General features: G+C 48.1%; 1 protein-coding gene across 8 annotated transcripts in view; it reads left to right on the top strand.

Annotated features, from left to right (window-relative positions):
- FAM124A (family with sequence similarity 124 member A) overlaps positions 1 to 15,739 on the top strand; it is a 96,632-nt gene that overhangs the window by 68,992 nt on the left and 11,901 nt on the right. Inside the window, exon 5 of one of the 8 annotated variants that reach the window (XM_029602814.1) lies at positions 4,900 to 4,973. The exons of the other annotated variants lie outside the window; for them this stretch is intronic. Within the exon in view, the coding sequence (XP_029458674.1) occupies positions 4,900 to 4,973 (74 nt within the window). The remainder of the gene's footprint in view (positions 1 to 4,899; positions 4,974 to 15,739) is intronic. 8 annotated transcript variants of the gene reach the window in all.

Raw genomic sequence — 15,739 nt, 5'->3', positions numbered from 1 at the left:
GGCTCCAAAGTTAGGTGCCTAGTTCTGAAAATCAGTGCTGAACTCCTAATTTTTGTTTCCCTGTCTAACTTTGCCCCTTGTAGCCACCCATTTTTTTAAGACCATGAATTTAGGGGCTTAATGAAACTTAAGAGTCTAAATTTAGGTATTCAGCCCTAGCAAATTTTCAGAAAGGTCAGTTTAGGGGCCTAACTCCAAAAGCCTAAGCTTTTTGAAAATGTACCTCTTTCGTGGCCAAGAAGACGCCACACGAGCGACACCTAGTGGTCACATTCAGGGCTCATGATTTGTAGGGTTCCATAAGGAGTCCTGGTGAATGTCATCTGACCCAGGATCTTCACTGCAGTGACTGGACTATAGTTAAGTTGGGAAGGGATATAAAAAATGGGATGGAGGGATCCCCAGGTAGTTGTAAATGAAGGCGCATGGTGTAAGACTGTAGCCCTGGTTCTGATTGGGCTGGAGGTCCAAAGGAGCAGGAGGAATCTTCCAAATCAAAACAGAAAAAAGAAAACACAAGGACAAAGGTTAATATTTAAAAGGTATAGGGTCCCAGAAGAACGAGGGCAGGGAAACTAGCTGGAGGCTGGTAACTATAGGCCAGTTAAATCACTACTAAAAGAAATATCTGGTTGTTGGTGAAATTTGAATATTTGCATCTCATTCATACCTATTGGGCAAGTCACTTTACCCTCCATTGCCTCAGATCCAAACTTAGATTGTAAGCCCTCTGGAGATAGGGAAATACCTACAGTACCTGAATGTAATCCACTTTGAAGTGCTGCAAAAAGTGGAATATAATGGAAAAAAAATATAGGCAAACCTCGTCAAGGCACAGATCTAGGGCAGAATATTCTATCCAGAAAGAGGCGACATCAAACAAACCTGATCAGTTTCTTTGACCTGCTAACCAGGGAATTGGATCTGAAGAGAGGACTGTATATGGTGTAGCTGGATTTCAGTAAAGGCTGTGGGAATGTTCCACAGAGAAGGCTCATTCACAAGCTGAGCTGCCTAGGCATGGATCCTAAGGTTAAAGTGATATGCAACAGAGGGTAGTGGTATAAATGAAAGGGGAGAGGATTACCAGTGGAATGCTTCAAGCAGCAAGCTCTGGTTCCAGGTCGGTTTAATAAATTTTCATAAGTGATATTGCAGACAAGCTCGTAGAAGGGAAGGTATGTCTGTTTGTAGAGGCCACTAAGCTGATCTGAACCAGGGTAGATACCTTAGAGAGAGTGGAAAAACTGAAGCGTGATCTAGTCTAAAAAAGCTTGAGGAGTTGAGAGTTTGGCAACTAATAACTAATCTACCTTACTTGGGGACAAAAAGACATTTGTTTTCACTGGGGTTCAGAATTGGTTACAGTTACACGGTGGAGTTCATGCATTTTTTTTTTTTTTTTTGGGGGGGGGGGGATAAGTTATTTCTCCTTGTCAAGGGTTCTAACCACCCATAGGATCACAAATAAGCTGTGCACTAAAGCAAAGGCTCTCCGGCCCAGCCTCTTTCCTGTTCCCTGCACATTAAGGTACTGGAAGCATTTGCTCCCTGTCTGTTGTTTTGTGAAACTGTGAATTTCTGCATCTAATCCACACCGACGTAGCCATGTCCAGCCAAGGCACAGATCAGAGTCAAGCCACCTGTGAGAGAGCTATATCCGAGTTCATCTCCATCCGGTCCAGGTTTGAGACTGATTGTCTGAACCTCCTCACAGCCCCTTTGGGTTTGGATCAATTCGTCCATCTCCCTTGAATCCGTGAACCCGCTGGGATCAGAACATGTTTGCCATTATGTAACTGGGCATGATGGTTAGATATGAATTAGCTTGCTGTGTCTAAACTTCTGTTCTGTAACATCAACACTGTGTAAGGCTATCGAATCGTATTTGGTCCGGTCATCTGAATCAAAATGTGAAGATACAAAAAGAATGAGTGTATCCTTCTTTTAAAAAAAGGAAGGAAAAATGTAAACTGTTTTTCATAGAGAATGTATTCAGCAGAAGAGCACAAAGCCAATGCTTTTTCTTCCCTTTAAGGCCTCCCCCCCCCCTAAATACCATCGGCTCTGGTATTATTTTCAAAATGAATAGAGCTGTTTGCTTTTCTCTGCAGTTGGCATTACCTCACTTTAGACTGACAATGCGCCACCTAGTATGCCTGCTTTAACTGTGCCAGGAGCCAGCAGCGCCAGGCTTCACGAGGGCAATGCTCATCTGCATCCCAGACAAGCAAAGGCTCTGTGTGCCGACGGACCTGCCGCATCAGTGACACCTCTCCGCATCAAAATCCCTTCCCCCCCCCTCCGCCTCCCCGCCAAAGACAGATGGCAGGATATTACCCTATTCAGAAAACCCAGTCCCCCGAGAGAATTCACATGACAACAAAACCTGCTGCCTGTAACTGCGGGAAAGCTTTGGAGTTTTCGGCTTCCCATTCTGACCCCCGCAAGCTCAACATGTCTCTGGGAAGGCTGCCAAGAGTGGTACCTGTTTCTGCATTCACATTTAGGGCCTTTATTCAAAAAGGGTCTTCCTCCATTCTGCGCCTATGGAAAAAAAAATCTTTACTGAATAAGGCCCTTCATTCTATATCAACTGGCAGGAGCCCCGGGGCTATTGGTAAACTTATTCTGATGGGATGGGAAGCCCCCAGTTTGATGCAGACTAAAATATCAGTGCATTCCCATGTGTGATGCCAGAATATCAGCAGATCCATTGGGAAATATTCCACATGGTTGTTGTTTACCAAATATTGGGGTCTGTTTATCAACCTACACCATGCGTTAATGCGTGTTATTAGGAAATAGCCTTCATCACAACCATGGTAAAGAACGCGCAATACCAAGCATCGCAGGTTGATTAGATCAAACTGATTTCCCAGTAGCAGAAAAGTATTATCTTAGCAATAAGATGTGACATTTGATTTAAACAATCTAATTTGGTTTTCATCAGTTCATTACGCTTAAGAAAACATTGTTGTATCAAATTTACAGATCAAGACATCTGTAGAAAACCTTCATCTCAACAGCTGTGAATGCAGAGGAAGGCTGTAGGAAGCTAGAGATCTTGCCACCTGTCTGTAGATCTCGTGCTCGTCAAAAGACCGCATGGTTGCTATAGGCACACCAGCTTCCCATTAAAAGAAATCGCAAGCATACTTCTGCCACAGAGCCTACCCTTATATCTTGGTAGAGAGAATCCCCGACTCAAGAGATTGCCAGGAATGCAGAGAAAATATTCAGTATCTTGATGCCTTTATGCTAAATTGGAATTCTTTTTCCAATGGAAAATCTGTGTACTCCAGTCTTCTGAGATTCATCATGCCGGCTTTCCTAAATACTGTCACTGTTATTTATGCATGCAGGGTACTTTACAAAATTCCTCAGGCGATTTAATCACAAATATTAGGAGCAGCTCACAGCATTTTCTCATAAGAACATAAGATGTGCCTTGCTGAATCAGACCAAGGTCCATCAATCCCAGGATCCTGTCTCCGATAGGGGCAAGTTCTAAGAATGCGCAGTTCCAAAAATTGTGTTTCAGTTCCTTTTCAGGGGGGTGGGGTTTTGGGTTTTAATATTTATTTTGCTTGCACATAAGTCAACTAGTTATACCACTATAGAAAGGTCAACTAGTAACTTGAGGTGAAGTTTTGGTGGTGGTCTGGGGGGCAGTTTTACATGCACAATCATAGGTAAAAACAGCACAGTAGACATCGTGGAAGATTTGATGTGATTTGGAGTGAGGAAAGGTACACAAAGATGAGGTTTGTACATTGTACTCTCGCCCTAGCTCGATATCAAACTAGGTTGAGAGCACAATGTACAAATCTCATCTTTGTGTACCTTTCCTCACTCCAAATCACATCAAATTTTCACTGATGTCTACTGTGCTGTTCGTACCTCTGTGCATATAAAACTGCCCCCTAGACCACCAGCAAAATCTCACCTCGAGTTACTAGTTGACCCTCTTATAGTGGTATAAATAGTTGACTAATATGTGTGCGTCCCCAGAGGCGCGCTCTCTCTCTCTCCTCCTCTCCTCTCCTCATTTTAGGATTATCACACAGCATAACACCAGGAAAAAGGGTGTAGTTATTTCCAGTGTTAAGACATGCATATGCTATCACAACATTAAACACCCCTCATTTTCATAAATTCTGCCCAAACTCCTCCCTTTTGACTAAAATTTAAGAATTTGCATACACATCTTGCGATGTGTTATTTATTGCATGCATTATCACAGGCATTAGGCCCCCTAACGCGATTTAATAAATGGCCCTGTAAGTTAGCTGGATAAGTTAGACTTCTTGTTTAGCAAGTCTAAAGTTAGCTGGATATATTTAGTAGTGCAGCTGTGCTGTTAAATATCCCAACTAAGTGAGCCAGAGAGGTTTATCCGGCTAACTTAGCTAACCAGTTAGCTTTTGAATATAGGTCACTTAAAAATAAAATGAAATGGGTCCTCCCCAGGATCTTCTGACCTCTCCCATCCGAAAATCTGCTGTGTTCTGTAAGCTAAATGGCTTAGTTGTAAGGTGCCTGTCTCCGAGAGCTTACATTCTGTTTGAGCTCAGAGAGATTAAGTAATTTGCTTAGTCACATGGCAAATAATGGCCAGGGCAATCGAGCCTGGGCCTCCGGGTTTCACATCTTCAGCTACTGCATAACCCTGTTGGGCAAAATAAATTGCTTCAGTTACCGCTTTGAATGATAACTGGCAGACAAATTCTGTAGCAGTGCTCTATAAAGCATGGCAGGTCATTATTTCACTTAGTCTGTTGTTCCTATATGGCTTGAAAGTGTTGATGGGGGGGGGGGGTGGATGCAAAAGACATCCCACCAAGATGGATTATTTGCTTAAATGGACTAATGCATCACTCTCTTCTCTGTAAGCAGACTCCAAAAAGGCTTTGGAGACAAAAGTCCAACACAGTCCTGCAGCGCTCCAAAGGAAAGGCGCACTTGAGAAGGTGAGGGGCTGCTGGAAACGAACAGCCAGACCACAAATCGCCCCATACTCCATGTTCAGGAACTCTGGAAAAGCACATGTGGTTAATATTTCAGTGACTTGCACGCCTATTTGCTAACGCCTTGTTTCCAAAAAGTGCAGCTTCATCAGACCCAGAGAAGAGTAGAATTTTATAGCTAGAGCCCTAATGAAACCAAAACGTAGGTAAGGGGTGTATGTCGCAGACCAGTGTTATCTTTAGCCATCTCGAGTTTTGAGTGTGCCTGCCTCTGAGTTTTTCGTTTGTGTGCTTGCCTCTTTTCTCTGCAGTAATAGTCCTGGTGATGTAAAGCCATCATTCAATACGTTTTGTTTTGTGGAGGAACCGACTCTGCATGTGCACATGAGCATTACTTTAATTGTAGAAAGTTATTAGGAATTGTATTGTGTCAGTAAAGCCCTGGGTAGCAGTTCGAGGCCAGAAAGTCTGCCATGCTTTGGAGAAATCCTGGCCGGTTTGAAATGCAGGGAAAGGGTTTGCTGATCTCCAGCTCCCATCCCCCACCCCCTGCCCTCCCCCCCATTTATGAAACCTGGCATCCCTTATCTTTCCCCTGGGACTGCTGTTCAGGACTGAATGCTCTCCTCCTTCCTCACTTAGCATCACTAAAGAGGTTTCCTTTCTTTGGAAAAGTACTGTGTGTCACATTGATTTCCAATTAAGTCTTACTAATTAGCATGTTGGTACCAAGTATTGACATTGGTAGAACTATTGGTCCTGCCATTTTCTTGGTACCTGAAGTAGAAATATTCAGAGTTTGTTTTATGTCTTCCTCTTATCCCATGGAAATAGGTATATTTTATTTATTTATTTATTTTTAACTTTTATATACCGACATTCTTGCATTAAATGCAAATCATGCCTGTTTACAGTGAAGCAGGAAAAAATTCCTTAGTCGAATACAATGAAACAGCTTAGTTAACAAAGGAAACATAAAAATAAATTTTTACATATACACAAAGGGGTAGATTTTCAAACTATGCGAATAGGCCTACTTTTGCTGGCGCATCAGGCGCAAGCAAAAGTACGCTGGATTTTAGTAGATACGCGCGGAGCCGCGCGTATCCACTAAAATCCTGGATCGGCGCGCGCAAGGCTATCAATTCTGTATAGCCGGCGCGCGCCAAGCCGCGCAGCCTACCCCCGTTCCCTCCGAGGCCGCTCCGAAATCGGAGCGGCCTCAGAGGGAACTTCCTTTTGCCCTCCCCTCACCTTCCCCTACCTAACCCACCCACCCGGCCCTGTCTAAGCCCCCCCCTTACCTTTGTCGGGGGATTTACGCCTCCCTCTGGGAGGCGTAAATCCCCGCGCGTCAGCGGGCCTCCTGCGCGCCGGGACGCGACCTGGGGGCGGGTCTGGAGGGCGCGGCCACGCCCCCGGGCCGCCCCGGGCCGTAACCACGCCTCCGGGTCCGCCCCCGAAACGCTCCCGGCACGCCCCCTAAACGCCGCGCGGTTCGGGCCCGCCCCCAACACGCCCCCCTCGGAGAACCCCGGGACTTACGCGAGTCCCGGGGTCTGCGCGCACCGGTGAGCCTATGTAAAATAGGCTCACCGGCGCGCAGGGCCCTGCTCGCCTAAATCCGCCCAGACTTGGGCGGATTTAGGCGAGCAGGGCTCTTAAAATCCGCCCCAAAGGTTTGCACGAAGGGGTGCATAAAGGGGAGAGCCCTTTTAAGCAATATATGGGAATAAAAGGATCTATTTCTGTACCTGAGAACAATGCATTTGCCTGCCAAATGGTGAAGCTGTGTTTCTGGAATATTCACCTATTTTATGTCTTATTTTATGCTAATGGTGAAATCAACCGTACGGATCTGCACAGAACACCTGAAAGGACTGGTGAAGTAACAATGACCATTATAATACAGTCAAATTCAACAGCCTTGCAGGAGCAAGCAAGCCATCCAAATCTACCACAAAAATATTTAACTTCAAATAGGGGAGCTACAGGCTTAGTCTGGCAAGTCTGTGGTGGTGCTGTACACTGACAGGCAAAAGACCTGGCCTTGATTCCCAGATCAGTTTGTCCATTCCTCAGGCCAGCTAGAGCTGGGGCTGCCATGGAGGTGTTATGCTCTGCGGCCACAGGCGGCTGCGACCTCTCTTGCTCCCATCCTTTTTCTCTGCTTTGGCTCCGTTGGGCGAACTCACGACCTCTGCCAGCCACCACTGGCCTTCCTGCCTTCGTTCCTGGGCCCACCCGAGCAGCATGGATGCCGCCGACCGCCATTTTACCCTCGGGGTTCCCTAGGCATGCACCCGCGCTCCCGGGCCTGCTTTAACCACGCCATGATGGGAACCTCGGGGACGTCCCCTTCAGATGACATCACTCATCTTGGATACTTACGCTAGACAGCTGACGACTTGGCAATGAGTTCATCTTGCTGAATCCACCTTCTCTCGCTTCAGTGCTTGTTCCAGTTCCTGCTTCCATGGTGTGAGACTACCAGGTACTCGCTCCTCGGGGGTCCTTCCTTGTCTCTCGGCTATCCGCACCTCGGAGGGCCTCTCACCCGGACTCCTGCCTGCCTCACTTGCCAAGGCTTTCTACGGAACTACTACTTCTCTTCTGTCACTGTGAGTAACCACACTGTGGACCATAGACGAACCTCACCGGTGTACCCCGCTCTGCGGACCATTACCGTGATATCACTAGAGGAGCCCTCTCCGGGTCTATCCTGCTCTATGAACCTGTGCTGTGATATCGCTAGAAGAACCCTCGCCGGTGTACCCCGTTCTGCGGACCATTACTGAGACCTCCCACTGAGGAACCCTCTTGTATACCATCTCTATGGATTCCGTGTAACTCCAGTGACTGTACTTTCACTCGGCACCCCTTCCCCCCCCCCCCCACTTCTCGGGTAGTGCCGCACCTATTGCTGACTCCAGTACTCCAAGATGAGTCTGACGTCGGCCGCTGCGCTGTTGCTCCGTGGCCCGCCTCCTGGGGTCACCCTCTCCTCCTTCTATACCTCTGCTGTATACTATCCCACAGCCGAGACTTCACCTCACAACGTGAGGCTCAGTGGGGCTCCTCCCCTAGGCGGTACCATCCCTCACCTCGGCCAAAGGGTCCACATATCTACAAACCCTAACAGGAGGCAGCGTTTACGGCCCCTGGCGTGAGGGAATCCCAGTCATTATACTGAAGCGATACCTAGTGGCCAGATGTAGGGCCTAACTGCAGGGTTTCGGAAGGAGGCCTGGTCTGTAGGCCACCCCCCACCCCTAGCTGCTGATTGTCACCGCAATGACTGGACTAAAGCGAGATGAGAAGAGTTCTAAAAATAAGGGACCATTTCCCTCCCTCTCTTCTCCAGTAGTTGCAAATGAAGGTTCACGGGGCCATAGCCCAATAGAGGCCCGGTCCTGACTGACCAGATTCCGAAAGGAGTACGAGGGACAAAAATAAAAAAGCTAAAAAAAATGAGGAGCCTCACAAAAATAAGAAAACTGGTTAGAAAGTAATGTAAAAGTATAGCCAGAAAGGTAAAATGTTTGCTGGTAGCATGGAATTTGTTTAAAACTATCATAGTAAAGATATGATTGCCATCCTATCTCCTATTAAAGGAAATGTGTAGCCACCAATAAGAAAAAAACAATACACTCAGGGTTTCCTTCCATTCTGTGTCTTTGGGGAAAAGACATTATTGATTAATTAGGTCATTGGTTTAATAGCAGAATATAAGAGCTAATTGTGAAGAGCCACAAGGAGATCTCAGAACGCTAAGGGCCTGATTCACTAAGGCTTTTTCACCATTTGTTTATGTGGGGGGGTGGGGGGGGGAAAGCTTAGCAAATCAGACCATAATTGTGGCGACAGTAAATGGGGAAGATTTTATCCATATGGCCAGATAAAAGCCTGTATAGATAATCAATTTAAAAAACCCCAATATATCCACTTATACTATAAATTTAAAATAATACTGTAGATTCGTGCTCAAATGAACTACAGAAGCGAACGTTCATGAGACATGACTGTAAAAAGAAAGAGTCGAGGCACTTGTATATGTAACCATGAGCACTTTTTCAAGTTCTTAGAGCTAGTGCATAAATCATTCAATTGTAATCATGGCCCCATATCCCTTTAATCCCCTTTTTAAATTTTAATTTGTATGTAGAAAGCAGTCTAAAAATCTCTTGAATCAATTGATTCCAGAACTTATCTGCCAAGATGCATTAGGATGAGAACAGCCCAGCAACATTTGCTCTCTAGTTCCTAGTGCTGTTCCAGCATATCTTATCTTAAGATTTAGCTGCCTAGCACAACTACGTTTTGATGCTCTCTGCAACTGTCTTAGGGATTCACAATACTTCCGCTGCTCATGAGAACCCATCTTGGCACAATCACATGACCATATTCTTCCAATCATTATACTACAAAAGGGCTTATCTTTTACTATCAGTTTGACACTGAAGTCATGTGACTACATAAGCCAGTCACGTTCAATGAGGGGTCCCAAATACCCTATTCGGAGTCACACCTATAAATAAGACTTCTTGTTCTTACCCATTCATAAAAAAATACTTTCTAGTCCAAAAATAAAATAAAATGATGTACAACAACACTGGGAGATTGGGCATCCAGCTGGCAGTTGAAAGTGGTCAAATGCAAAAGAAATCCAAACTGTAGCTGCATGATGTTAGGTTCCCTATTAGAAAAAGGATATAAGTGTCATTGTGGACCATACTTTGAAATCTTTGACTAGGTATACGACGGTGGTCAGAAAAGCAAACAATGTTAGGAATTATTGGGAAAGCAATGGAGAATAAAACAGAGAATATCATACCTCTGCGTCGCTCCATGACATAGTATTATCAGAAGCAAAAGAACCAAATGGTCCATGCAGTCTGCCCAGCAAGCTTCCCATTGCTGTTCTGTGCAGATTTAAACCATTATTAACCAAGTAGACTTGAGGAAAACCACTGTTTATCCCTGGGCATAAGCAGCAGAGAATCAATCAACTATTTGGGATCCTGCCAGGTTCTTGATGGACCCTTGGTCTGACCTAATATAGCAGTTCTTATGTACATGAGGTTCTCAAATGTGATCACCAAATATAATATTCCACTAAAGAATCGTTCCATTTGCCTGCCATTATACAGCTCCTATGTTCAATAATACAAATTTTCACTATGCACTTCATTTTACCTACATATAAAAGGTCACATTAGCAACTGGTAAAAAAAATGGAGGGCATTTAAGCATTTTTAGTGGTAGAATGATTGAACTTTTGTATCATGTCCTCACAACATTATTAGACAAAAACATAAGAATTGCCATGCTGAGTCAGAGCAAGGTTCATCCTGTCTCTGACAGAGGCCAGTCCAGGTCGCAAGTACCTGACAGATCCCATAAAGTAGATCTGATTCCTGTTACTCCCAGGGATAGAAATAGCTTTCTTTAGTCTGCCTGACTAATAATGTGTTATGGGCTTTTCCTGTATGAACTTGTCCCAACCTCTTTTAAACCCAGCCCTGGTAGTCACCTTGATCACATCCTCTGGCAGCAGATTCCAATGCCTGATATTGCACTAAGTAAAAAAAAAAAAAAAAAAGTGCTTTCTACAATTTGTGTTGAATCTGCCCATTGTTGGTTTCATGGAGTGCCCCCTTGTTTTAGTATTATTTGAAAGGGTAAATAATTGCCCTTTATCTACTTATTCTATCCCACTCAAGATTTTATAAACTTCTATCATGTCCCCTCTCATCCGTCTTTTTTTTTCCAAGCTGAAGAGTCCTAACCTGTGTAGCCTCTCATCATAAGAGAGTTGCCCTCCTCTGTACCGTTTTTAGTTCCATTGTGTCTTTCTTGAGATGGGAGCGACAAGAACTGCACACAGCAGTCAAGGTGCCGTGGAACCATGACTTGATACAGAGGTAGTAATATATTTTCAGCTTTATTCTCCATTTCTTTGTAGATCATTCCTAACATTCTATTTGTTTTTTAGCCCACTGCCATGCACTGAGCCGATGATTTCAATGTGTTGTCCACAAGGACTCCCAAGGCCTTTTTCTTGGGTAATGACTCCCAGTACAGAGCCTAGCATTGTGTACCTTTAGTTGGGATTATTTTTCTCTGTTGCACTTTTCTACATTAAATTTCATCTCCCATTCAGTTGCCAAGGCTCTTTTGTAGGTCCTCTCAATCCGCTGCCATTTTAACAATTTTGAATAATTTTGTTTCATCTGCAGATTTGATCACCTCACTCGTCATTCCTTTTTCCATATCATTTATAAATGTATTAAACAGCAAAAGTCCCAGTATTGATGACTATGATACTCCACTAATGACCTTTCTCCATTTGGAAAACTGACCATTTAGTCCTGCCCTCTGTTTCCAGCCTTTTAACCAGTTACCAATCCACAATAGAACACTCCCATGACTTTATAATTTTCTGAGGAGTATCTCATGGGGGACTTAGAAACATGATGGTAGAAAAAGACCATTTGGCCCATCTAGTCTGCCCATCTAGTCAATTAATTTAGCATATTTATTCCCATCCCTCCCTTATAGATCCCCTGTATTTATCCCATACTTTCTTGAATTCAGATACCATTTTTATAGAAACACTGACTTTCCTGGCGTGTAGCCAGATGGACTCAGGACAAATGGGATAGTATCCGCGTGCTAGCAGTTGGAGACGGATCTGACATCAGCACGGGGGCGTGTATATATCCCCACAGGAAGCGCAGCTGTTCAGTAATTTCCGTCTCCAAAGCAGTTTGGAGTGCCTGCACGCTGGTTCAGCGTGCTTTCCAAGACTACTTTCATTTTTGTTTTCTTCTCTTCTAGATTCTACTTTACCTTTCTTCAACACCTTTTTGAGCCCCGCGCTCCTCAGGGGCCGTTCTGGCCGTGCCCCCCAGTTGAGCTTCCCGGGGTGACTGCCGTGGTCCCCCGGAGGTGGAAGTCCTCGGTCCCGCCGAGGCCCTCGCTCCCGGCGTGGACGAGGTAGCGGGTGCAGTGCCTCAACCGCGGCGGTGAAAGGTATCGGCCCTTTCCCCTCGCAGCCGGAGACCGCCTGTGATCCTGCCCGGCAGCGCTGAAGATTTGGTAAGGCGTACATCTCTTCACCCAGGTCTCCGCTATCTAGAGGACCGGCGGCGTGGCAAGCCGTGGAGGACGCCGTTTGTGGCCTTACTCAGGTATTCCGCGCCTGTAATGGGCGCGGCTTTCTTTCCTCCTTGTTCTTGCTTATTGGCTGCCACTGTGAGTATGTGCCGCATATTGCTGCTGTATTTTGTATTGACTGCCGTTGGGTGTATATTGCTACCTGCTTAGCATTGTGCGCCTATTCTGCTCGGCGCCTATTGCTGCCGCACACTGTTGCTCTTGTGCGCCTGTTCTACTCAGCGCCTCTTGCTGCCACAGCCTGTTGCTATTGTGCGCCTGTTATTTTCAGCGCCTATTGCTGCCGCATACTCTGGCTATTGTGCGCCTGTTTGTACTCAGCGCCTATTGCTGCCGCTTACTATTGCTATTGTGCGCTTGTTTTGCTCAGCGCCTATTTGCTGCCGCTTGCCTTTGCTATTGTGCGCTTGCTCTATTCAGCGCCTATTGCTGCCGCTTACTATTGTTCTTGTGCGCCTGTTCTATTCAGCGCCTATTGCTGCCACATACTATTGCTATTGTGCGCCTGTTCTATCCCACGCCTATTGCTGCCGCATAAGAAGCGCACGCTTGCTATATTTTGCTCATGGATCAGCTCGCGGCCGCGGCCGCAGCGGCGCCGCCGCTTGCCCTAGACGTTTCAGCTCTGGGCCTCTGCTCTGCATGCCACCTTCGTGCCACGCGTGGTACTAACCCCGACTCCCTATGTACCCAATGTGCGGCGGCCGGGGGACCCTCCGGCCAGGACCAATCTCAGCCGCAGTTTTTTGACAGTTCACCTGCGGCTACACCGGATTTGGGAGGCAGTCTCGACCGCTCAGGAATCCCGGGGGATCTTGTACCCCGGCGTTTTGAGGCTGCTTCCATTTCCTGGGTGGATCTTTTTCAGGGAATTCATGCCTTTGTCCAGATGCAGACGGCTTCGCGTCCTGGCCCTACGGTCCCTGCTGCGCCTGTTCTTCCGGCGGTTGCTGCGGTTCCTGTGGTGGCAGCGTCTACGGCGCATGCTGCGGCTGCCGCCATGATGGCAGCCTCTAGGGATCCTGTTCCTGGACCCTCGCAGCCTTCTCGGGAGCGGGACCTCCCGCCACTGGACAGTCCCGATCAGTCGGACCAGGAGGTTTCGCCGGACGAGTCCGAACTCCCGGATGAAGGGGACCTCCCCCCGGGGATTGCACCATATAGGACTATGCGGCGCTTTTTCCCTAAGGAGGACCTCTCGGACCTCGTGTCTCAGTGTCTGGCGGAGTTGGATATCACTGGTCCCAGTGCTTCGATTCCTTCTGCGCAGAACCCCCTGCTGGAAGGTCTTCGTCCTACAGCCCGCCATTTTCCTTTCTTGCAGGCAGCTCAGCAACTCATTGATTTGGAGTGGGCTGCACCGGCGGCCTCATTTCAAGGGGGCCGGGCCCTGAAAGGCATGTACCCATTGGCACCGGCTCTCCAGGACCTCCTGGCATGCCCTCAGGTGGACGCCTTAATTAGCGCTGTGGTCAAGCGCACTACCATTCCTGTGGAAGGGGGTACGGCCCTCAGGGAGCCCCATGACAGGCGGATGGACGCCATTCTGAAGCAAAATTTTGAGGTGGCAGCTCTTTCTTTGAGGATTGCGGCCTGTTGCACGGTGGTCACTCGTGCCTGCTTGTCTCAGGTCCGGAACAACGCTCCGGCGGCTGACATGGAACCCGCTCTTTCCTTCCTCACCGATGCCGCATCGGATTTGGTTCGAACCACGGCTAAGGGGATCTCGTCTTCCGTGGCCGCCAGGAGACACCTATGGATCCAGCCATGGTCCGCTGATACACCTTCGAAGTCTCGCCTCACCAAATTGCCCTTTCAGGGCTCGTTTCTGTTTGGCAGTGACCTGGATAAGCTAGTCGCTACCTGGGGTGCCTCTCCTGTGCCTCGCCTACCAGAAGACCGGTCCAGGAGGGGACAGCGCTCCGTTCCATGGCCCTCCAGGGGCAGGAGTTCAGAGCGATTTGTTCCATATAGAGGGCGCTACCAGACGCCGCGTCCTCCGGCCAGGAATCAGTCCTTTCGGTCCAGGCTGCGCAAACGGGGGACCGGGCCGGGCAGGGGTCCCGGTCGCATCCCACAATGAGAATTTGCCGATTCATCTGGGGGACGAAGCCATAGGGGGCAGGTTGACCCTCTTCTACCCCAGATGGGTCGAGATCACGTCGGACCAGTGGGTCCTCGCAGTTATCCGAGAAGGGTATTATCTGGACTTTCATCATCTTCCTCCGGACAAGTTTGTAGAGTCTTCATGTTCCCCGCTCAAGAAGGCAGCATTGGAGGCCACCCTGACGAGGCTCCTGACCTTGAACGCCATCCTCCCAGTGCCTGCCTGGGAAGTGAATTCTGGACACTATTCCATTTATTTCATAGTACCCAAGAAAGGGGGCACTTTTCGGCCTGTTCTGGACCTCAAATCCATCAATCGGTACTTACGGGTACCGAGGTTTCGCATGGAAACTCTGCGCTCCGTCAAAGCCGCAGTCCAGCCCGGAGAGTTCCTCACGGCATTAGACCTGTCCGAAGCCTATCTTCATATTCCGATACATCCAGATCATCAGCGCTACCTACGCTTCAAGGTTCTGGACCGCCACTTCCAGTTTCGAGCTCTCCCCTTCGGGTTGGCCACCTCCCCAAGGACATTCACCAAGGTGATCGTAGTTGTGGCGGCGGCACTCACGCGGGAAGGGATCTTGGTCCATCCCTACCTAGACGACTGGTTGATCAGGACGAAATCCCGAGTGGAGAGCCTGCGGACAACCGACAGGGTGATCGCCCTTCTGGAAAGCTTGGGCTAGGTCATCAACCTCAGCAAGAGCTGCCTACAGCCTTCCCAGTCCATAGAATATCTGGGGGTATGGTTCGACACTCGGGCGGACACGGTCAGTCTTACGACCAAGAGACAGTTGAAACTTCGGCAGCGTATCCAGTATCTGTTGGGAACCAGTCGGCCATTAGCTTGGGATTATCTGCAGGTTCTGGGTCTCATGGCATCCACCCTGGACGTGGTGCCTTGGGCACGGGCCCATATGAGACCACTACAGCATTCCCTGCTCTCTCGCTGGAGCCCCCATCACCGAGCCTATTCCACGCACCTCCCTCTACCGGTCCGTGTTCGGACCCAGCTGCGGTGGTGGTTGCGGTCCGACCACCTGAGCAGGGGGTCGAGGATGTCCTCGCCCACGTGGATCTTGCTCACCACGGATGCCAGCCTAAGAGGCTGGGGAGCACATTGCGAAGAACTCACCGCGCAAGGGCGCTGGAACTGGGAGGAGTCCACATGGAACATCAATCGCCTGGAAGCCCGGGCAGTCAGACTGGCCTGCCTTCGTTTCGCTCCACGGCTGCGGCACAGAGCTGTCAGAGTGATGTCCGACAACGCCACCACGGTGGCCTACATCAACCGTCAGGGCGGAACCAGAAGTCGACAGGTATCTCTAGAAATCGCCCCACTCATGGTTTGGGCAGAGGCGAATCTGCGGGACATCTCCGCCATCCACATTGCCGGGAAGGACAATACCACAGCAGACTTCCTCAGCAGAGAAAGCCTGAATCCAGGTGAGTGGCAGCTGTCCCCCACAGCTTTCCAGATG

The sequence above is a fragment of the Rhinatrema bivittatum genome, chromosome 5, assembly GCF_901001135.1.
Source record: "Rhinatrema bivittatum chromosome 5, aRhiBiv1.1, whole genome shotgun sequence".
In the NCBI taxonomy this organism is placed as follows: Eukaryota; Metazoa; Chordata; class Amphibia; order Gymnophiona; family Rhinatrematidae; genus Rhinatrema; species Rhinatrema bivittatum.
Note: the sequence above shows the minus strand (reverse complement) of the source record. Positions and strands in the feature narration are given on the sequence as shown.